The sequence below is a fragment of the Euprymna scolopes genome, chromosome 6 (genome assembly GCF_053919585.1).
Source record: "Euprymna scolopes isolate OS-2025 chromosome 6, ASM5391958v1, whole genome shotgun sequence".
Taxonomy (NCBI): domain Eukaryota; kingdom Metazoa; phylum Mollusca; class Cephalopoda; order Sepiida; family Sepiolidae; genus Euprymna; species Euprymna scolopes.
Window position 1 is genome coordinate 6,891,172 of NC_136487.1, and position 23,344 is coordinate 6,914,515.

General features: G+C 34.4%; 1 protein-coding gene across 2 annotated transcripts in view; it reads left to right on the top strand.

Annotated features, from left to right (window-relative positions):
• Positions 1-23,344, top strand: part of LOC145277478 (uncharacterized) — an 83,014-nt gene that overhangs the window by 54,231 nt on the left and 5,439 nt on the right. Inside the window, exons 6-13 of one of the 2 annotated variants that reach the window (XM_080128841.1) lie at positions 2,465-2,992; positions 3,990-5,378; positions 7,007-7,220; positions 7,923-8,026; positions 12,160-12,439; positions 16,623-16,962; positions 17,480-17,531; positions 20,021-20,094. In XM_080128841.1, the coding sequence (XP_079984967.1) occupies positions 2,465-2,992; positions 3,990-5,378; positions 7,007-7,220; positions 7,923-8,026; positions 12,160-12,439; positions 16,623-16,962; positions 17,480-17,531; positions 20,021-20,094 (2,981 nt within the window). Of the gene's footprint in view, positions 1-2,460; positions 2,993-3,989; positions 5,379-7,006; positions 7,221-7,922; positions 8,027-12,159; positions 12,440-16,622; positions 16,963-17,479; positions 17,532-20,020; positions 20,095-23,344 lie in introns of both variants that reach the window. The other variant, XM_080128840.1, reaches the window with a different exon arrangement.

Genomic DNA, 23,344 nt, shown 5'->3' on the forward strand with positions numbered 1-23,344 from the left:
TCTGATATGAGATGAATACATATATCAAATCTGTTGCCAGGACTGCTGGAAAAATGGTGGGATATTTCTACCACTCCAGTAGAGATCTCACTGCTGATGCAATTCTCTACCTATATAAGAGCCAAGTACATCCAAGGATGAAGTACTGTTGCCACATCTGGGCAATCTAGTGGAGAATGCCCTTTTCTCTTTCCTGCAACTTCTTTCCCAGAGAAGAGACATTGCAAGCCTGTCTCTGCTTTATCATTATTTTCAGCTGACCTCCTCAAGTGACTCCTCACCAACAAACCTTGTCTCACTAAGGGCAGCGATGTCAAGGTTGTAGCAGCTGAGCTCCATGGCAACTAGGGTGGTGCAATGCTAAGGGTGATTTTCTATAACAGTCTAGAAGGGTTCTGACATTCCAGGTAGCAACTGTCAGAGGTTGCTGTTTGCTGTTCTTTGTTTTGACCGCAAGTGAAATGTCTCGGTGGATGAGGTTGTCTACCCAGGAAATGTTGGACAGAGTGTTTAAATTACAGGGCCCTCCTCCATTTGGAGGTGAGCAGTGCAGTCCTGACTAGGACTGCTTAGTTACAGGACACGACCTAGAGGCTTTCAGCTCTATCTGGAGCTTGCACCCATTATCCCATCATCGCAGGTCTTGGATGTGAGTGATGAAGAAGATACCTGTGCAAAAAGAAATTGTAAGTGTAAGGGGGATGCACAAGCTCCAGTCCACTCTCTTGACTGCCCTCAGAGTGTTCCAGTGGCACGGATAAGAGCCATGACAACTGGCTTGTTGGTTGGTTGCAACATCCTGCTGGAAAACCAGTCTGTCGGAAGTCCGCCTATGCAGGGATGCACCACATGTTGTTACTATTTAGTTGGGTCAGCATTTCACCATCATCAGAGCATATCCACATGCTGGAGTGCCATGATGCTGGTACTATGCGGTGCTGATCCTCCAAGGTTTCTGTCAGGAACCTTACCCTTAGCCTTTTGCTCAAGAAAAGAACCCAGACTGCAAGGTAGCGAGGCACTGACCGTTCGTCCGTAGCAAGAACCCCAATTAGTGAAATTATTTTTAACACGGGCAGGTCGGGATTTTTATTTATTTTTATTTTTTTAACACGGGCAACTGGGGTGACTACAAATAACCCTGATGGAGGGGGGGGGTCTAAAGTGAGTACTCAATTTTGACCAAGGCTCTCCCACAGGCTAGCAGAGGAAAAGGAGGCACCTTACTTCTTCTGTTGATGAAATAATTTTCACTCCGCCTGTTAATACATAAAAACAAAACCTATCCAACAGAAACGATAGGTGCAATGGACAGACCTCAGTCGCAATCTTCTGTAAAAAATTTCATATGGGAAAACCGTTTCAAAAACGTCAGGTCTCCCTGATGCCTATGAGGATGGTGATGATGAACACATAAAAACAATACATGTCCGACAGAAAGGATATCTCGATCGCGATCCTCTGTTAAAAAGTTCATAGAGGAAAACCGCTTCAAGGACGCTAGGTCTTCCTGATGTTCACAACGATGATGAAGATGGACACATAAATAAATTAACACATAAACAAAAACAACACCTGTCTGACGGAATAATGGACAAACCTTGGTCACAATCTTATATTGTGTGTGTATGTATATATATATATATATATATATATAAAAACAATACATGTCCAACAGAAAGGATATGTGTAATGGGCAGACCTTGGTTGTGGTAAATTGTGTGTGTGTGTGTGTGTGTGTGTGTGTGTGTGTGTGTGTGTGTGTGTGTGTGTGTGTGTATATATATAATGATGGAAATAGTATTCTGACGAAATAGAGAAAAAAAAAAAGGAACAAATCAAGTTACGTGTTCATGAACATTTTGTCTATTTCGGAAGTCTTGAAATAAAGATGAAACGTTGAACACATAATTCAGTTTGTTCCTTTTTCTTTCTCTCTCTCTCTTTCTCTCTCTCTCTCTCTCTCTCTCTCATACATATATATATATTTGAAAAATGAGTGATAAGTTATATATAACTTATATCATTTACAATAAGTAAAAGGGGAAAATTAAGAAAATGGGTCATAGCATTTTTCATTTCATGTCTAAATGTTATTAGGCCAATTTTTGTATTTATATTTACTTTTTGTATGATTCTGGCCCTTCTGATGAGAAGCATTTAGCTTTGAAATCCCATGGCCTAAACCGTTTTTTTTTTTTCTTAATTTTTTCCCTTTTACTTTTCCTTCTTGTTCTGATGATATAATAAAATTATTTGTAACTTATTCTTCGTCTTTCATTATAATTGTTTGCTATTCTTAATATTGTTGAGCCTTTCTTATCTTGATAAGTTTTGCCTTGTTAAAGATTTGCTCTTTGATAACAGCATTGTGTATATGTAGATGATTTAAAAAAAAAATTTTTTAAATCATAAATGCTACTTTATTTAAACTTATTACTTTTTTGTTTTAATTTTATGGGAGATGGTGATGAAAGTGACGAAGAACCAGAAGTGCCACCAGTTGGAGATCAAGAAGATGAATATGAAGCGCATACCTTCGAAGAGGATGATGGTACTCTGACAAGCCTTACTGCAGCTGCTATTGCAGCAGCAGCTGCAGATGCTGATGCCCCAGATTATGTTGAGGGGCAATGTTCTTTGCAAATGTCTGCCACCAATGATATCGATGGCCATGGTTACAAATCGAAAAACCACATACAGGAAATCCCTGTCTTCAACACGGAAGAAGAGAAAATAGCTTTTGAAAAGAGCCTCAACGTTGATTTAAGCGGAGTTGATCACATGTTTCGTGTGCATGTTATTGAGCAGGACTTAAATGAGAATGCACCAGCTGCACCTCGCACGGGGACTTTTGGCCTGTCCTTGTATTCATGCAACACATGTGACAAGGTGTTCAAGACGTTGTCACATATGCGGCTTCATTGTCTTATTCACACACATCTAAAACCATTCAAATGTGCAAAATGTTCATATGCATCAAATTCGAAAGGTAAGTCAAATTTTTTTAATCTTTTATTTTATAGCTCCAGACAAGGTATAAAGCCACTTAATCTAAGGAGCTTAAAATAATATACTATTTTAAGGTAAAAACTAGCCAACAATATGGATAGATTCTGACCCAGAAAATAACAATTCTTCCCTGTTTGTCAGAAACATTGCCAATAAATTTCCAGTGTGGTGAAACATAAAAGTGATATTAGGCTCGCAGCATCATACAGTACGAAGCGCCATGTTAAAAAATGTCAGAAAACAGATTCAGTGTTTTGCAACTTTGTAACCCATGTATCTCAGAAACTAATGAAAATATTCATTAGGCGTTGGTTTCAAAATGAAATGGAACACCTAAGTTATCACATTATGCTGTGTTTATTTCAACAATGATGATAGTTGTGATATCATGATGATTATTATGAGAACAGTGACAATGAATTATGTTATTGTTGCCTGTAAACATATTAATAAAGTTTAATAAACTTAAAGACAAGACAGTTTTATTTCACTTACATTGATTCTTATTCATTCTGCACTGATGTTGGTGTCAACATAATCCATGAATGCATTGCGATCATCAGCATCACCAAATTCTTCACTGACAGCTGCAGTTGTCTGTGAACTCGGTTTTTCTTGCATGTCTTGATGAAAAGCTTTTAGTTCATCTAGAATATCACGGAAATGAAATGCATGTGCAGGGGGTACAAAGGTGAACAGTTTCCACATTTGTCAGGTTGTCTTTTTTCAGCTTAGGTCGCCTTCATAAACGTTGGATTTTGACCATATTGTCAGATATATTCACTACCTCCAAACTGTGCTTTGAGTTTGGGAACACAGTAGTGTACAGAACTAGTTTTTGCTGCATATGACGCTTGGTATCGCATGATTCTGGTGGCCTCATATTTAAAAACCTGTTCGTATTTAAAACATTTATTAAAAATCCCACTTACATGTAATGTGCACTTTAATTTCTGATTTGTGTTCTTTTATTGTAGGTAATTTGTACACTCACATGCGCAAACACACTGGCCAGTTTTACATCTGCTCAAAATGTCCGTTCAAGACCGTCAACAAAAGTCATTTGTTGGAACATGAGGCAACACACAGCAAAGTACGGCACCCTTGTGAAATGTGCAAGAAGGACTACAATACTATCAAGTCACTGGTCAACCATGTGCGTAAATATCATAGCGCGTCTAAAAAAGGTAAAGAGTATTTGGCAAAATTCTTGCAAGGGCGCCAAGATCGTGGCACTACGGTCATCCATCAGTGTCATGTATGTAATCGTAAGTTCAAGAAAAAAATCGACTGTGATCGCCATTTGTTTGTGCATGACATTAAGGATATTCCGAGCATACAACACTGTGAATTGTGTGACTATTCAGCTAGCCGACGGATCTATCTAGAAAAACACTTTCTCAAACATCGTGTTATTTATTGCTGCTGTATGTGTCAGGATCGGTTTTTGAGCACCGTGAAATTGCTGGAACACATTAACAGTACCCACGTTGATGAAACGGCAGATAAGACAAGTGATAGTATTTTTGAACAGAGTATTGCTTCGTCACTTTATTTACCGGAACCTGATGACACATTACTTGATCAGGACAAGGAGTTTGATAATCTGCCACCAGAGTTATCAGCTGTTGCCATTAGCAACAAAGAAGATGGAGAGACAGAAGCAATGGAGACATCTGCGACAGCATCCTCATCTCCTAAAATAAATTCTACACCAGCATGTCCTGAATCGACGTCTACTAATCCAGTGCCAACTTCGGATGCTGTAGTTTCAGATGAAGTTGATATGTCTGTTGATCAAATGGAAGTTGACCTGCTTAACGAGGCACTGAATGTTGCAACGGAGGCTGAAGCCATGGAACCCATGTTGCAAAAAGCAGACAAAAATGATGTAACCAATATGGATACGTCTGAAACGGGTGGTGGTGAGGATGTGGTGGTGAAAATTGAAGCAGATGAAGGAAATAACCATTCTTTGACTGTGGCGGATGGTATTGCATCGGAAACGCCAAGTGAGAATCCCAGCACTGCTGAAAATGTGCCTGCTGAGCAAAGTGAAACTGCTAAAAATCCTTCGCTTCCTGTTTCGAACTCTGTAAGGATCGGAGAAGAACAGTTGAAACTTCAGAACAATAGTTCTGAGACTGGGGAAATTGAGAATGGGGAAGATATTCCGAGTGAGGAGGATGAGGATACAAACAAATCATCAAAGGCTTCGGACATTATCAAGCGGCTGGGTTACCGTCCGCTTTCATTGGAGATATTTCAAAAGATGAGGCAGACGTTTGGGACAGAAGAATGTGAATACTGTGGCCGCCTTTTCTACAACCATGCTGATTATGAACCACATGTGCGAACGCATACAGGTGAGTAGAATAATTCAACTGCAAATCAGTCTTTTTTTTTTTTTTTTTTTTTAATATAAGGAAAAGCATAAATTTATAAACAAATTCAAAGGTCAGCTTCTTCTTTTTTTTTTTTTTTTTTTTTTTTTTTTTTTTTTTTTTTAATCATTTGCTCCCAAATTTCGTTTATTCATGAACTCATTGTGAGCAGAAATATCCAGAACTGTTTAGGAATCAAGTTTCATACAATGTTATATCGTAGAATTTAAACAAATTTTGAGATGAAAATTGATACTTTGTATTATTCGGACTACTGTTTTCATCTTGGATGCTAATCTCACAACATTTCAGGTGACATAATCTCCAATCTTCCTTAAGAAGTGTTGTATCGAACACAGAATTTCGAATCGAACCCTTTATTTAATCTATGGGCGTAGTTTGTTCTCATTTTGTCAGCCATATAAAAGTTTTAAGTAACTTCTAGTATTGCCTCTACTGAAGATTGAACCATCAACCTCCAGAAGACTTTTACTTAAAACTGATTATAACCTAGCACCTATATCCGTTGTACCACTTATCCATGTGAAACGTAAGAATAGTATCCAAGATATGAACAGTCGTGTAAATAATCAAAATAATGCAACTCACCAGATAATATGCGAGGGAATTTTTTTTTTTTTTTTGCATTTATTAGCGCTAATAATAAACGCTAATAAATTAAAAAATAAAAATCTCTCTGATATTTCCTTGTAAAAAAAGATAAATATATCCCTTTTAGGATAATTTTTGAGGGAGGAAAAAATTCATACTAAATTTCACATTCCTAGATCTAATAATCTAAAAGTAGTTAGCAGATATATAAATACCCCCACCTCTGTTGCATTAGTATTAACCCTTTATGACCTGAATTATGATGTAGACGATTAAAAAAATATTAAATTTAGTTAGTATAAATTGTAAGGATACTATGATTGTCTTCAAATTAGAAAAATTATGAAGTTCAATAGTTAAACTATCACTAAGAATTTTTGCATTTCATAAACTTGCCTCGGTTATTATTCATAGTGCTTGATGCCAGCAAATGAAATCCTCCACTTTCTGAGACAGATGATGGCATACTGAATTTAAGCAATGGACCGTTGCAATCTGGAGGTATCTGGCATCTACCCATATACTGAACTAATATGTGCAAGGTGTGTTTGAATTAATTCCCACTTTATTTATGCAGTTATTCATTTTTTTTTTTTTTTTTTTTTTTTTTTTTTTACACAGTGATCACCACTTATCAAGGCCCAGAAGCCACTCAGGGATAAGGGTTATTGCAAGTACATCACGTTAGTGAGGAGATTTTATGAAGTGTTTAATTAGGGGGGCGGTTCATTAGGAATTTGTTAACATTAGACTTGAAGACATCCAAGTTGTAGTCCGGAGGGAAGCAGGCAGACGGAACAGAGTTCCACAGGCGTGCAGTTCTAAGAAAGAAGCTTTGCTCATGAAATCCGCGTTTTGATTTAGGCACAGATATAGATATATTTGACTGAACAAATTAGTTCAACCAGGTCATAAAGGGTTAATTCAAATATGGTTTCAATTTTAAAACAAAAACATCTCGTTTTTAATAATTTAAAAAAAAAATGTTATTTTCTCAGGAGATAAACCATTCCAGTGTGAAATGTGTGAGTATCGTGCAATCACTCGTGATAATCTGAAACGTCATGTTGAAAGGGAACATGACAAAGTGACCTTCCCATGTAAAGAATGTGATTTTGTGGCAAATAGTCGGGCTCAGTTGTGGAATCACCATTTGAAGCATCAAGGAATTTCTGGCTTGGAGTGTCCAGAGTGTCATGATAAGTTTGAAAAGTAAGTTTATATTAAAGTTCTGAATTTTAAGTCAAGGGTTCTTCTTTGTCACACTGAATTCGTTGCACAATTCTTCCATACTAAAACATATGATAAAACTTGATAATTTGATACTTTATATTTTTATTCGTAATTATTTTTCTACTATATAATTTTTCATAATTTTTAGAATTTATACTAATTTCGTCATGGTATGTAATTAATGTTTTCACCTGAAATGAGTTGGTTTTAAAATCACCAATGTAAACAAACATCTTAAAAAGATATAAAATAAGAATAACTACATCATTTTTAAGAAGATATTTTTCAGTGTGTGTAATTTTGTGATGTTAGTATAGGCAAGTATTCAACCACTTATGTAAGAGCATATATTTTTATTCAAAAAAATGCTATACATTTGGTTGGTTTCCATTGATACCTTTGATTTCATGGAAACACTGAAAATTCAGTCAACACCATGAAAGATAACAAGTGTATCTGTTCTTCAATTGCTGTTATGGTGACTGAGGAAAAAGAGGTGTACATTTTTGTTGGCTGAGTTTTCTGTATTTCAGTGAAACGAAAGGTATCAAATGGTAGCAACTAAACTAATGTACAGTGGTGTTTTGAAATTATATATTTCAAATTGATGACTTGTTTAATATTTTGATTGCTAATTTCTTGATGAGATTTTAGAAAAGCTTTTTTTCTTTTAATTTTTAGCTTGAAAAAGTTACGCAATCATATTCTACTGAAACATCCTACAGTGCCCAAAGAAGAGGTACAACGGGTAACAGGCCTCGGCCATCGAATACAGAGAAAAATGGGTGAGTTTTTACTTTTTTATTTCTTACATGATTTCCAACTTGATAGAATCAGAGCTAGCACTCTGAGGGTCTCCTTATTTTTATTTTTCAATCAAGTACATAAAATGCCAGGAAAAATTCTATAGTCACTTTTAACTCTAAAAAGAAGCAAGAATTAAAAATAACATTGCTGCACTAATCTGACCCAAATGTAAAAATTGTGAAACTTCTGTATTTTTTTTGTTTTAAATCGCAAAGATGTAAATGAAAATTTGTGATAAGATGTAAAATGTCTTGAATAAATGCTACAAATTTCACTACAATTATTTTTCACGGAATTTCACTCAAAAGAGCAGCTTTTAGGTAAGTTTTTATGCATGGGTGCACAAAACCCCTAATAAAGGATTAATTTGCAACACAAAAGCATGGAGAAATTAATACCTCCTTTTAGAACAAAACAACAAAAGGTTTTTTTATTATCATTTTCTTTTTTTCTTTTTTTTTTTTTAAAAGAAGGACAGTGTCTGAAGTGAAAGAAAGAAAAGGAATAGAAAGTTCTAGGATGTTCTCGTGTCGGGAAGCAGAAACTTGAAGTGTCCCCAGGTTGTCTAGTGGAAGTCTTCAGTGAAGCAGTCACAGCTTTGGGTGGGGGATTCAGTGGACAGTGAGAGGAGAGAGGTCTCGCTGCTGACTAGTTCCTGACAGAGACATATAGGATTAATGTGCCCTAGTAGCTGACTTGTAAGTGCATGACCATATCAGCCAGCAGGGGGGCATTTTTCTACAAGAGAAAATAGTTTATGATAACTGTTACAAGCTGACTCGGAAAACAGTAATTCAAAAACATCTCACTCAGGGCATGTGAAGAATAAAGGAAAAAGTAGGACTGAAGTGAGAGCCATCTTCTATAAGAAGGTGTTTATTTATTGCTTAATTGACTTGTATTGTTGTTTTCAAAGGATCAAAATAAAATACAATAAAACTGATACAATGTTGAAAAGAAGAATATGGTTAGATTATAGTAATGTCACTAGTGTAGCTCTTTGCTACTTGACTTGTTTATTTCTTCCGTCCACAGGAAGATGTGACACAAGGTCAAAAAGTGAAATTTGATGGACTACTGCACAAGAGGTAGTGCACTATGGTCCCACAAAAATTCCTTGGTAACCCTCTAATAATAAATAACTGTTTTGAGTAATTTTTGTTTTTTTAGGATTTAATTGATGTGTGAATCTAATTCAATTTCAGATTTATGTACAAGTGAAATATGGCTATTCAAAATCAAATAACATAAAAACGTATGAATATATATATAATTTTTAAAATACAAATATTTACATTTTAAAGCTAATGTATTAAAAAAAGACATTTAAAGAATAAAGAGTTATATATTTTTTTTTATATTTTCTTATGCAATGAACTATTTGAAAATGTATAGAGGGAAAGGTAACATGAAAAAGAATGACTGTTTTGCCAATGCAGTATGAGTTTGTGTGTTTAGTGAAAGAAAAAACTGATGCATTTGGTTTTTATATTAGATACAAAATATTATCAAAATTCTTTTTGAAATATGTGAAGGTATATATTTTTTATGTATCTGATTGTCTTAAAGATGTTGATTAAACTGTCATCCAATCAAGAGTTGATATTTTTAGACATTTGCTTGTTTGACGTTTCTGAATTTTTGAGATGAGCATTGGTTATTCATGTTATTTGGATTCATCAGACTACTGTCCACAACGACCCGTCGTGCAGTGGTAAGAGTACTTGGAAAAATCAGTTGTAAAAGTGATATTCACCTGAAGGTTCAATTCTCAGTGTGGTGACCAAAAATGCAATTGCAAATTACTTAGAACCTCTATCCAGTTGTGGTTGATGGAACAAGAGCATGCTACCCCCATGAATAAAGGGTTCCATTCGAAATTCCATCCAAATTTCCAAGTTCAACAAGATGCACGCAAAGTGTCTACATTATCATTTCCAATGAAGGTCACTTCAACATATAAAAATGTTACCAATAAGAGAAAGGACTTGGTGAATAGTTTTATTACAAAAAAACAAATAAATAGTTTTATTACAAAAAAAGTAAACATTGAGCCAAAAAAGTTCACAATTATGTGCTGCTAAGATTTCACTCTCAGCTACAAAGAAAGGTTCTTTGTGAGTAACAAGTACAAAAGATAGAAAATAGAAATAAAAACGGGTTGAGTAGGCTTGAAAAAAAATTTTTTTTTTACTACTTACTGCAGTTTTTTGTGACCTGAGATTTCGACCAACTTCAGCTTTCTTTTAACAAAGTCGAAGAGAGTTAGTTCCCTTTGTTTGCAATTTAAGTTTACATTTTATGTCATCTTTTTAAAAGTTCTCTTGAGTCGATTAGTAGAAATATCTGCAGACAAAGTTAAATTATTATCTGAAATAATGTTCCAGGAGTTCATTTAGCAAGGAATTTATTTCCCCATTTTTCCTGAAGGAATAATTTGTGAAAAAAAAAAAAATTTCTTCATATTTTAACATTCCCTCAAGAGGCAAGAAGTTTGAAAAAAAAAAAATCTTCATCGTTTCTTCTTTGAGTCCAGTCAGAATAGTAATATTCTTCGGGTGAGGATCAAACATGACCTTCAGATTATGAGACTAAATAGAAATATTTTTGTCTTTTAACTTAGAAACTGCAGCTTGAGACGTGTCTGTTTTCTTCAGGCCTTAGAAGAAAATATCTAGTGATAGACACTTTCAATTCAATCTTTCCTAGCGAGAATATTTCCCACATGTGTGTTCCCTCCTCCAATCTGGTATTTTTCTGACACATTTAATTGCAGGTCCCTGACAGATTTCTTGGTTAATTTATTTATTTCAGACTGTTATCCTCATCTTTTTAGTTATTGTTTCACAACGTTTCGGCTACCAATCTCTCTGGCCTTCGTCAGGTTTTTTTTTTTTTTTTTTTACATAGGCGTCACCACTTATCAAGGCCGATAGGCCACTCAAGGATAAGGGTTAAAGAGTGTAGAGTAGTCAAAAGGACAATATAGTAATTGGTAGTAATGGAAGTTCGGTAAATTTGTTAACTTAAGTGGAACGGCTCATCAGAAACTTGTTCACGTTGGACTTGAAGACAATCATATTGTAGTTAGCTGGAAAGCAGGGAAACGGAAGACAATTCCACAGGCGTGCAGTTCTAAGAAAGAAGCTTTGATCATGGAATCTATGTTTAGGTTTAGGCACAGATAAAGAGTGGGGAAATTATTGATAATGTTTTCAGCTAGTCTAGTGTTTCTTGTGAAAGTTTGGCGAGGGGGGGACCATAGATTGAAGCTCAGTCGAACACTTTCCATGAAAATAACGATAAAGCAGAGACAAACTCGCAACATCTCTTCTGTGAGATAGAGGTTGCAGCAAAGAGAAAAGGACATCTCCCACCAGGCCACAAAGTCTATTTTGAACCCTATCAAGGCAGGACAAGTCTTTTCTAGCGGCTCCTGCCCAGGTGGTAACCATGACGAGATAGGAACTCTGAATCTCCTAACTGCATCCTCATCAATTTCTGCCTTCCATAGTTTTTGTCGTCTCACCACGTTTTTGGCCATGTAAGACTCTGTCCACTGTGCCATGGGCTCCTTTTGGGCCCGGGGCACAGTGGATAGTTATTGAATCTCCAGGTGAGCATTGTCTGAAGATAGCGGTTTCAATCCTACCCAAAGCCAGACAGAGACTTACTTGGCCAAAAACGTGAACTATAAATATATAAGGGTGCATCTTGCATTTTTAAAACCATATGATATTAAGCTTTATTTCTATGTAAAATTTTCTATTTAAGGGAAATAATTTTTAATAATATGGCACGATGTATTACAATATACCTTTCTAATTTCTAATAGTAATGCGATAGAAATTCAATTGTTTTTTTGTTTTTAATTTAATCAGTGTTAGATATTGCATAGCAATTACACATAAAAACTGCAACACTTTCCTCTTACTTCAATAATGTTTTGTGCTCATACTTTTTTTAATCAACTAATAATATTCTAATATCTTTATACCAAACGCATACTTTAATTCACATCAAGTATTATTTATTATTATTTGTTATTGTTGTTGTTCTATTTTAGTGAAATTATTATGATTTATAAATTTATTTTTTTTCAAACTTTCAGGTCGTCGCTCCTACAAATGTCCATACTGTGACCGTGTATTCATCCGTGCCAACTCTGAGCTACGGAAACACATTTGGATTCATGAAGGAATCAAGCCATTTCGTTGTCCGCTCTGTCCACATGCTTGTCGTAGCAAGAACAATTTGCAGGCACATATGCTACGTCATTCCAATGAAAAGCCGTTCATGTGCAATGATTGTGGCAAAGCATACAAGTCTAAAACGGCACTCCGGTGGCATGTCCGCTCGCACAAAGACGGAAAACTCTTCAAATGTGATAAGTAAGTCGTTTCTCATTCTCACTTTTGATGGATATGATTGGCTGGCAATTTCCACACTAACGTTTCCGTAACTTGTTGATTTATTTTCAAGTAAATATAATAGAACTCTAGGGAAACAAAATGCTGCCATGTTCCAACAATACCGTAGTGAACTTGATTAGTCGACTTTTTGTTACAGTATATGTCGTAGATTTTATAAAATCTGAAACTAAAATGAAACCTAAGATGGGTCTGGGAATAGATTTCTACCAAGTATTATGCACATGCATTGTGATTTAATCCTTTATGACCTGGTTAAACTAATTCGTTCAGTCATAAATAAATGAATATAACAGCATATATAAAGTGGGAATTGATTCAAACCCACCTTGTACGTATTAGTTCAGTATCTGGGTAGATGGCAGATACCTTCAGATTGCAACGGTCCATTGCTTACATTCAATATACTGCCATCTGTCTGAGTGGAGGATTTCGTTTGTCATAAATACACTTTTTTCAAGCATTATTGATAATAATCAAGGTAAATTTATAAAATGTAAAAATTCTCAGTTTAACTATTGAACTTCATAATTTTTCCAGTTTGAAGACAATCATAGTATCATTACTATTAAACTAACTAAAATTAACAATATTTTTTAATCGTCTACATCATAATTCAGGTCATAATGGTTAATATTGCACACATTTTTTTTTTCATTTCTGTTCTGTTTTATGTATGTTGTATTAAATTTATAAAAAAGTAGGTTGGAATGTTTAACACCTGATCATCTAAAGACAATCCATCCTTCCTCGTCACTCCGACACTCCTGTCTTTTTTAATACTTATTTATTTAACTCCTCCCCAGGGTGTTAGACACAAGGTCAGGTGATGAAAATGTTTGAACAGATTGGATATGAACTTGGTACACCAGGTTTTCAATTTGTATCACTAACTACTGAGCTACCATCACCCCCTCTTTTGAGCCATATATCCTCACTTTATAAGTCAAGATAAAATGGATAAATGGTAATTCTTGACTATTACCAAATGTAAGACTACACACACACACCTTCACATTTTTAGGTACCCGAAGAGTACAGTATCATTTCTGGAATTATTTTCTTAAAATAGTAACTTGTCTTCAATGTTTGGTTTTTCTATTTTACAGAAAATCTATTATTTTTGGGGGAGGGATTTCAAGCTAAAAGTGAAAACAAATTTTAGACAATTTATTGTATATAATTAATTGAACACAAGTTTTTTGTTTGACCCAGAGTTGGGAGTGGGAGAGTTATAATTTTTCCAACAATATTAGTGTTGAAATGACCACAGTAGATCTGCTGGGATTTGAACTGTCATAGTCGATTCCATATGCTGTGAACATATCCATTAGTTCAGTTATGCACCCCTTCATTGTATTACTTACTTTAAAATGTTGTGTTTATTTAAATTGGAATGTTTGACAATGGAGGCAACCCACCTTCCTAATTAGGAGAATGGCAACTACTCTTGTTAGCCATGAACTTATAATTACAGCAATGTTTTTAGAGTTCAATGGATCGATGATCCACGTTGGTTTTAAAAACAAGTGTGTAGAACACAAAACTAGTGTCAGTAACACATGATGAACCCAATTGAAATGACTTTTATCTCCATTTTTACTTCACAATTATGTGTGATTAACAAGATAAGGTGGCGAGGAAGTTCAAAATGAAAAGTAAACAAAAACAGGAAATTTACTGTTTATGGTTGTTTCTTGAATAACTTACTTTGCATTGTTACGAGATTGCCATATGACGTTTGCCTTATTAAGACAATACGCCAATTACGAAGAATGATGACAAATACAGGAATTAAATTTGTAAATACAATAGCTGTTTTATTTGGCCATAAAAGGTACAGGTAAATAAATTGGATCTGCTGTTTGGGTCATACGCATCCAGTGCATGATTGGATTACTTCTCTAACATTGGTGGTCGAAATATGACATCACTGAGGTTGGATCAACAACTTAGTAGATCTGATCACTCCTCCTTATCAGTGCTAGTCAGGTGTGGATGTTTCGGCAAGGTTGAGTGATGGCTGAGCAGACTAAAAGAAAGTTATGCTGGGAACAACAGATAATACATTAAATTGTCAAAATTGACCTGTGACGGATGAATAGAATGCCTGTGTTTGGTCAGAAAAGAATTTGCTGTGCTTTATTCATGTGCGGGTTGGGTTCAAAGCTAGAGAAGTAGTCTACAGCTGGATGAAGTCATTATCAGCAGGAAATGAGTTAAATAATCGGGACATCAGTAGGTGCTAGTTTTAGCCAGATGCTGTAGCCGAAAAAATATTAGCTACAGCTAACCAAGTCTTTAGCTGAATTAAAAACTTGTGCTGTTCTGACTGCCAGACAGAAAAATAAATTGGGCCAGTAATTTATTACAAGGCCAATGTCTGCTCAGAGTTCTTTGGGGGACAAGGTAAAGCGATTTGCCCAGTATGCCTGCCAAAGGCAGATCCATAGTATCTCTCTCCCTCTCTGTGGAATGCTGGCATTACATTAAATGAAATAAGTTTGTGAAAAGGGCTGGAAAGGAAATTGTCATTATTATCACATTTGATTTAACATCCATTTTCTATATTGGCATATGCTGGACAGCCTTTTAGAAATTGACTTCCAAAGCTAACCTATCTCTGACCAGGTGTTTATTTATCCCTCTTTCTCTTTCTTTGTTATCACTTCTGCCCATGTTTTTCTTGGCCTTTACTTGCTATCTCTTGTATCTCCTCGACTGCAAAAACTCATCCATTCTTTCAATGTGAATAAAGTTTCTTGTTCTTTACATATTCTCCTTATACCTTTATAGATTTAATCTTCCTTTGAAGTCATCAAATTTAAGCATGTCTTGAAGACTTGCATTATGTATCAGTTGTAAAAATGGTGATTATCAAGAGACAATAATTTAAGTGTGTGTATGTCTGTGTGTGCAAGTGTGTTCTGCTGTAATTAGAGGAATGGGGCAAGGCGTGGAGAAAGAGGGGTTTGTAGAAAGAGATTAAGAAATGGAACAAAAAAGAGAGAAAGGTAAAAACATTTTAATTGGAATATGTTACACTTTTTTTGCCCCCAGGCAACGCCGGGTAGCTTTACTAGTATAAAGATAATTGTCAGCATCATTGCCAGATATACTGACACTGAATCTTTTCAAAGTTTCATTAAATTAATTAGTATTTTTTAAAAATTTATTCTTTTTACTAGCAGGCCGCCTGGTCATCAAATATGCTTAAATAATATTTTAATTTATACAGATTTTGTGTTGATTATTATAGAGCCAATTCTCTATTGATTATTATATTGTACCCAATATAGTTGGTATTTTCTTGATTGGCATTGTCCCGGATGAATAAAATTTAGAAAAAAAATATTCATTCTTTGACCCTAAACGTCATGTGTGGAGACGAGGGAGGAGGGTTTTTTTTTCAGCCAGATTATGTTATAATTAAAGGGAAGTAACTCCTCTTTATTTTTTTAATCGAGGAATGAAATCCTTTATGCTTACTCGTACCTCGAGGAATCTGTAAGAGGGAAAAAGAAGAGATGATTTAATAGAAACATGGGTACTTGTACAGTTTAATCAAGACATTAAAAAACGAAAGTATTGGAAAAAAAAAAGGTTATATTGCACGTATCCGTTATGGAACAAAGTTCTCGAAAAAAACATTTCACTTAATTTCATTAAGTAGTTTTTTTGTTTTTTTTACAGCGAAAAATCAATTTGCAAAAGGTTCGACTTTTAGGGGGAAAAGCTAAATTAAAGATTGGGAGGGAGTATCGGCGTTTTACATGGAGTTATCTCCCTGTGGCGTGTTCAGCAAATTTCACAATGGCTGACTTCAATGCGCTTTCATAAGAACGTGTTTTTCCGCTGTAAAAAAAAACTACTCAATCAAATTAAATGAAATTTTTTTTCTGGAGATCTTCAGTCCAAAACAGATACGTACAAGTACCGAAACATCTGCCCTGGGCAATGTCGGATAGCCTTGCTAGTAAAGTAGTGAATTACATAAGAGAAAAACTTGTTAAAAATTTCTTTTTATATATTTTGTTAAAAAAAAACTTATCTTCCCTCAATATTTTTGACACATAATCTTCTTCCTTGCAAGGAATCGTCTGTTTTTATTTAATTGTATTTTTTCTCTCTTTTCTTGTTAAAGGTGTTCTTATGAAGCTACGCAGCGAAGTCATCTGAAACGACATATGGAAACACATGACATTGTCAAACGCTACGTCTGTGAACATTGTGATTATTCGGCCAACACGTTAGGTTACATGAAAGTTCATTACACACGCAATCACAAAGGTTTGCAATATACCGGCAATACACCTGCTGAGAAGTCAACATCAACAAATCCGTCTGATTCCAGAGTCTATCGTTGCCTTAGCTGTGACTATTTATTTGGTAATTTATCTGACCTCAAACGGCATCTACGAATCCGGCATCATGTTCAGGTTCAAGATATTCAAACTCTGGAGAATACAACGGCGTCGGAATTGGTAAATTAAGATTTATTATGTTTTTTCTGATTGGATGACAAATTTTATGATTAAATTCCTTATAAAAGAGTGAACTTTTTAAGAAATGTGGGAAGAGAGGGTAAAACATCTTACAAAAAATCAGTTTCTTAGCGTTAATATTTTTATCATTATTTTTGCTCAAAACTCTTCGAATATGTGGATTATTATTTATTAAAACACATGAAATGAATTCATTTCCAAACAAAATGGTGTTATTTTGAATTTAAAGATGTTTATCTCCTTCTGTCTATAAACTGTTTAGTATATCGATGTACAAATAACCATTATGCACAAATTGAATAAAAAACAAAAAACATCAACAAGAGAAACATTTATACTGAAAGTGCTTTGGTTTTTCAAATGTGACTATTTTAGAACTACCTTGAAATCTGTGATTATCCGAAGCGTTTTTATGGTCAATGGGTATTGCTATATCTTCATATCTTTAAAATATCTTTAAAATTGAATATTGAAAGTATTTTCTTTTCTTTACTAGGTATTCCAAGTTAGTGAAGATCCTCCTGCATATACAGAAGAAACTAATGCAGGTATGTCTTTTTTTTTTTTTTTTTTTTTTTTTTTTTTACAATCTTCAAGTTTAAATTTTTACCATTAAAATATCAGAAGATTTCTAATGTACATTTACATCTATAAAGATGTCATCATGAAGGGTTTTTGTTTCCTTTTCACCATCGTACACCTTTTGGTTAGATCACCTTTTGGTGAAATTGATTAAAAATATATGGAAATCTCATTGTTTGCATGCTATAATTTCTTCAGACAGGATTGTCTCATTTCAATTGTTGATGTTTTCTGGTCTCTATTGTTAATGATATGACAATTCTGCAATCAGCCAATGAAGGAGATCCATTTGGATTCTTTTATTTTATCCTGCTTCGAGCCTCCTCACCGATCCTAAAATCAATATTATATAAATAAGTAATAGAAACGCCAACTTTTGTCTCATTAATGAAATGTTGCATCTCTGTGTCTATTTTACAAGGATTTTAATGGAACAGCTGCTCCTTTGTAACCCCTCGGCATAACTAGCCATGATAAATCTGACAAGCAGCAAAATCTCACCGCTACATAATAGAAATCCCTATATGCATAAAAGCCTTCTATTCTAATAGTTTCTTCCCTTGAACTTTGTAATTCCCTCCCAGGTTCCTGCTTCCCTGACTCTACTTATGTTGTTAGCTTCCTGGAAAATACTGGTTAGTCTTGCTGATAGGTATATTTGAGAAGAATAAAAATATTTACATTAAATAGTTTTCAGGAATGTAACTTGATGGATGAAATGTCATTCTGACGTTTTTCACTAAGATTGTATCAAGCAGTTTTAGGCTATGTGTAGTGATAATGTAATGAATTTTCGATTTACATGTAGGAAGTCAGTCTGTAAGTGGGAGTTGTGGAGCAGAGGCAGATAATGGCAGTCATGGAAACACTGGACTAGGTAAATGGACATATGTAGTTGTGGAGAAGAAAACAACATGCCACTTCGGAACCAACAACTTGTAACCACAAATATAAATATGAAATCACTTGATTGAGTTTTTCATGATGTTGAAATAGATGCAAATCATTGTGATTTAAGCTATGTCTTTGTCCAGCACAAATATAAAAGATGTTTATCTGTCCTTCTGTCTATAAACTGTTTAGTATATTGACATACAAATAACCATTATGCACACATCAACAAGAGAAACATTTATACACCAGATAACATATTGGAAGCTGTCACACACATTCAATAGACAAAATACATGGCCACAAATAGGCAACACATTAACAAGATAAGGAGACTCGTAATGTACAACTTACATATATACACTCGTTATATAGCCTAGTATACAAGATGCAGATGTTCAAGTGTAATGTGAACGTATTGCTGCTGAACTCCCTACATAGTGTCCCTGCAAATTATATCCCAACGGTACCTCTCTACATCCAAGTGGCACTGTGTCTTGTTTGGAGTGAAAAAGCAGTAATAATAAAAAACTATTCAAATTCATGTTAACAAGAACTCTCCTTTGCTAAATTTAAAAAATAATTATTTGTAGGGAAATGATTCATCAGAAAAGCAAAAGTTATTTGGAGTGAAATGAGTAAAACGATGATGGGGGAGGGAAGACATGGGAGATGCCTAACAATTCTCAGTCAATTTCCATGTAGTTAGAAGTGGCTAAAAGAACATGCCTTTTTACGCTTATCAATCACTCTGGAACAAAATCTAGGCATTTAGGATTTCCGGTCAAAGTTAATATATTTAGTAATTAGAATTGTTTTGCAGCAGTTTTTGTTGCTTGAGATGAGCAGATCAGGTTCAAAAGAATGAGATGAGCTGCTCAACTGAATGACAATGATATCTCGGCAGATAACTAGTGACAATGTCTTTTTTTGCTGCCGATGAGGATATCATGCACCCTCCGAGCACAACTGGTTTATACATAATCTATCAGAATTTATGTTCTTTCGTGTGAGTCTGCGTTACTTTTGTTTTTGTATACTATTAATAAATGCACGCTCGGTAATTGCCAGGACAACGTAGCCAGAACAGGTGGTGAAGAAAAAAAAACATGGTATACAAGTGTTGAAATCGATGGTTGTCGAAGGGATGAGCATATGGTCGTACCCTTATGCAAAAGTCTGATGCATCTCTGTCCTATATTCAATTCGTATATTCTTTTCTAGTGTTGCTAATCTTTTAGTTTCTCCTGATATATGTTCGTTCGAAAATACCAATTGAATAGAATTGAAGCAAATTATATAACTTTATTTATGCCTCCATGGACATTTGTTCTATTTCAACGTTGGAAATTTTTATTTAACATTGCTTCATTATTTTGCTTATTTTTTGTCTCTACATTTCATGCTGTAATTGTTTATTTTCAATATTTCTTCCAATATTGATCCATACAATCTTTATATCATAATCATCCATCAGTATTATTTAAAAAGTGTTTATATTCTCCACATGCAATGCTTAATAAAGACTTTTTTCAAATAACAATTTTACTTTTTTTGTTTTTAGTACCTCAAGAACTTGATGAGAAAACTGCTTCAGCTGTAAACATCTTACAACATATTATCGATATGTCTCAACAGGTAAGTGGTCTTTCATATTTTCTTTTCTTTAAAATTGTTTTATTATAATTGGTATAATATAAGCTGATCTACCTATTACAAGAATAAATGGACTTACCCAAATGCAGTGAATTTTCTGAAATTCATTTGATATCTACTGGCAATAACAGGTCAGTTGAAGATCTGATTTCAACTATCAGTCCTGCAGAAATTGGGCCATTTTGGTGGTCTTTTATCTTGTGGGCTGAGGTATTCATTCTGGGTAGTCTTAGAGGGTCCATCCTCCCAGGATTTGCCTCTTCTTTTTAGGGTGGAGTAAACTTATTGCTTACTGCCTGAGGTATCTGAAACAAGGAATGCTGACCTGGGGCACCCATAGGCAATTTTAAAAAAGTTAGAGCTCCTTTAGGGGTGCTAGCTTGATTTTCCCCACCTTCCAACCTTGTGTCACATCTTTCTGTGGTGGGAAGGAAGTATATACCATGATTTGTAGCAGAATAATTGACATGTTTTTCTGTAACATTATTTTTGTCAATTATACCATCGTTTGTCTTGATTATTACCGGCCTGCAGGGTTGGAAAAGTGGTTTTTGCTCTACAGAGATAAGTTTCTTTTGCATAAATATTTTTGGGATTAATTTTTTTATGTCCCGTTGAAAATTTTCTAAATTTACAATTCCTATAAGGAAGAACCAGAAAATATTTTTAAAAAACTTGACAAGTGTAACTTTGTTCTTTAATATGATCTTGTCATTTTATCGAAAGAATTGAGTTATTGTGAAAAGCAGACAAAATATCGCACATGGAAAAATATTCTGTAATTATGAAAACGATGAGATACTGAAATAAGTACCTGGATGTCTCACAAAGACGGGTAAAGACTATTTAAAAGTAGATTTAAACAAAGAATTGATATTTCATGTGTTGTCAGGCAAGTTGAGAATAAAAACATCACTTCCCATCAATGCAATTTTGAGCAATTAAGAGTTAAATATTGAAATATGAATTGTATTTATTCAACTTTCTGTATTTAAATATTATTATCTAGAAATTTGTTTTGAATACTGAGATTTTGATATTTTTAATGAACATTATTGGTTTAGTGTTTTCATAATTTTTCTTTTTATTGTACATGAATTTTCTTCATTACTTGTGGATTAATTGTTAAAAAAAAGTTTGTAATTGATGTTAGTAAATTGAAACTTTGAACTGGCTTTGGTCATTTGCAAAAAAATAAAATAAAAATGTTTATCTAGAATTTGTTATCCCTATTAGTATTTGATTCTTGTCCAAAATTCCCCCTATATTAAAAAACAGAAATAAAAATCTGTATGATTTATGTATCCATGACTAAACGAAAATGTCATATTCCAAAAATCATATAAATTGATCAAGTAGTTTTTTTTTATTTTGAAATCAAATTTTATGAGGAAATGAGAATGAGTGTCTTGCTCCACCATCTTGAATAAATAAGGGGAGATAATTCGAACTTCCAAGATTTTTTTTGTTCGTATTCAGCCTTGTAATGGGTACAATTTACCATTATTGAATTAAAATCTTTAATAAATTATTTTCTATATAAAAAAAAAGTAATTGATCAATTTTGTGTGATTTTTGGAATGTGATCTTTTTGTTCTGTCACGGATATGTACATAATAAAGATTTTTTTTTTTTAATAAAGGGGAAATTCTAGACAACCATTACATTTCTGTATAAGAATCTAACTTTTTTAATTGGAAAACCCCAATAACCTATAATCATGTACATTTCTTCATCTCTCCTGAATGCTAGCCCAGTCTAATAAAAATACTAAATCAACAAGTGATCAAAGCATACACATGCATATTCTTAATGTCTAACTTGTTTTTTATACATTTTTTTTTTTAATCTAATGAATTTATAGACATTTATTTTTAATATCACTCATCTGTTATATTTTATGTCTATATCTTCAGTGTCATTACTAATTTAATATTAGACTTGTTCAATGTGTAGGAGAGATGGATAAAAAAGTTATAGGTCATTTAGGCCACCTATAGCTATAAAAGTTTGACTGTTATAAATAGGTACTACTTCATTGTAATATATTGAATTATAAATTGAGATGCACAAAAAGATTTTTTTTTTTTTTTTTTTAATTTAAATCATGCAGGTTATCTATGAGACCTTTGTCAGTTCAAGTCCAACATAAACAAATTCCTAATAAATCGCCTCCTTAAGTAAGACACTTTATCAAATCTCCATTACTAACAATTACTACAATATTATCTCATTGATTTACATGCAATAACCCTTATCCACGAGTGGCTTCCGGGCCTTGATAAGTGGTGACCTCCATTTAAAAAAAAGTTAGGTGTTGTAACAAAAGAACATGACATTATGTGATGGAGATTGGGTAATTTTTGAATGCCAAATTTTTCATCTATTTTAAATCATGTTCTTGGAAAAAATTTGATTTTGTTACTATTTCTGTCTGTACCATTCAGCATTGCTTGGGATGTGGTGAAATCCTTTTAGTTTTTAACATCACTGCATTTATATTTGCCCTCTATCGGCCCCACAACAGCGGAGTTACTATCTTTAAGAGCATATCTGAGAAAATAGACCACATCCTGTCTGCACATCCCTTGGCTAACATCCACATCTGTGGTGACTTCAACGTCCATAACGTGGAATGGCTGACCCATTCAAATAAGACAGACGATGAGGAGAGGTTTTGTCATGATTTTGCCATTGCTTATGACCTCACTCAGATTGTTCGCGAACCCACCCGTGTGCCCGATACACCCGGTTAATATGCAAGCCTCCTAGACCTTTTTCTCTCAACTTCCCGAGCTATGTTCATGTTCCGTTCATTCTCCTCTAGGATCCTCCGACCACTCCGTCGTATCAGTTAAGATAAAAACGAAATGTAATGTCCTCAGACCTACCCCGTACTGTATACCGATACTCTGTCTGACTGGGATAGCTTCCGTACATTCATATCTGATTTACCTCTGCACTCCATGTTTAAAAAAGAAGTGTCCTCTATAGTATCAGATCTGAACGAATGGTTAATTGTAGGCATAGGCCAATTCATACCATCTAAAAAATTCCAACAAAAACCTAACAGCCAACCATGGTTCTCCCCAGAATGTGTTGCTGCTATCGCACACAGAAATCACTTTTTCCATAGCTACCAATGTAATAGATGCACTGAGACTAAAGCTGCTTTCAGGACTGCCAGCAACCACTGTAAAAGAGTAATAAAAAATGCAAGAGAGCTATATGC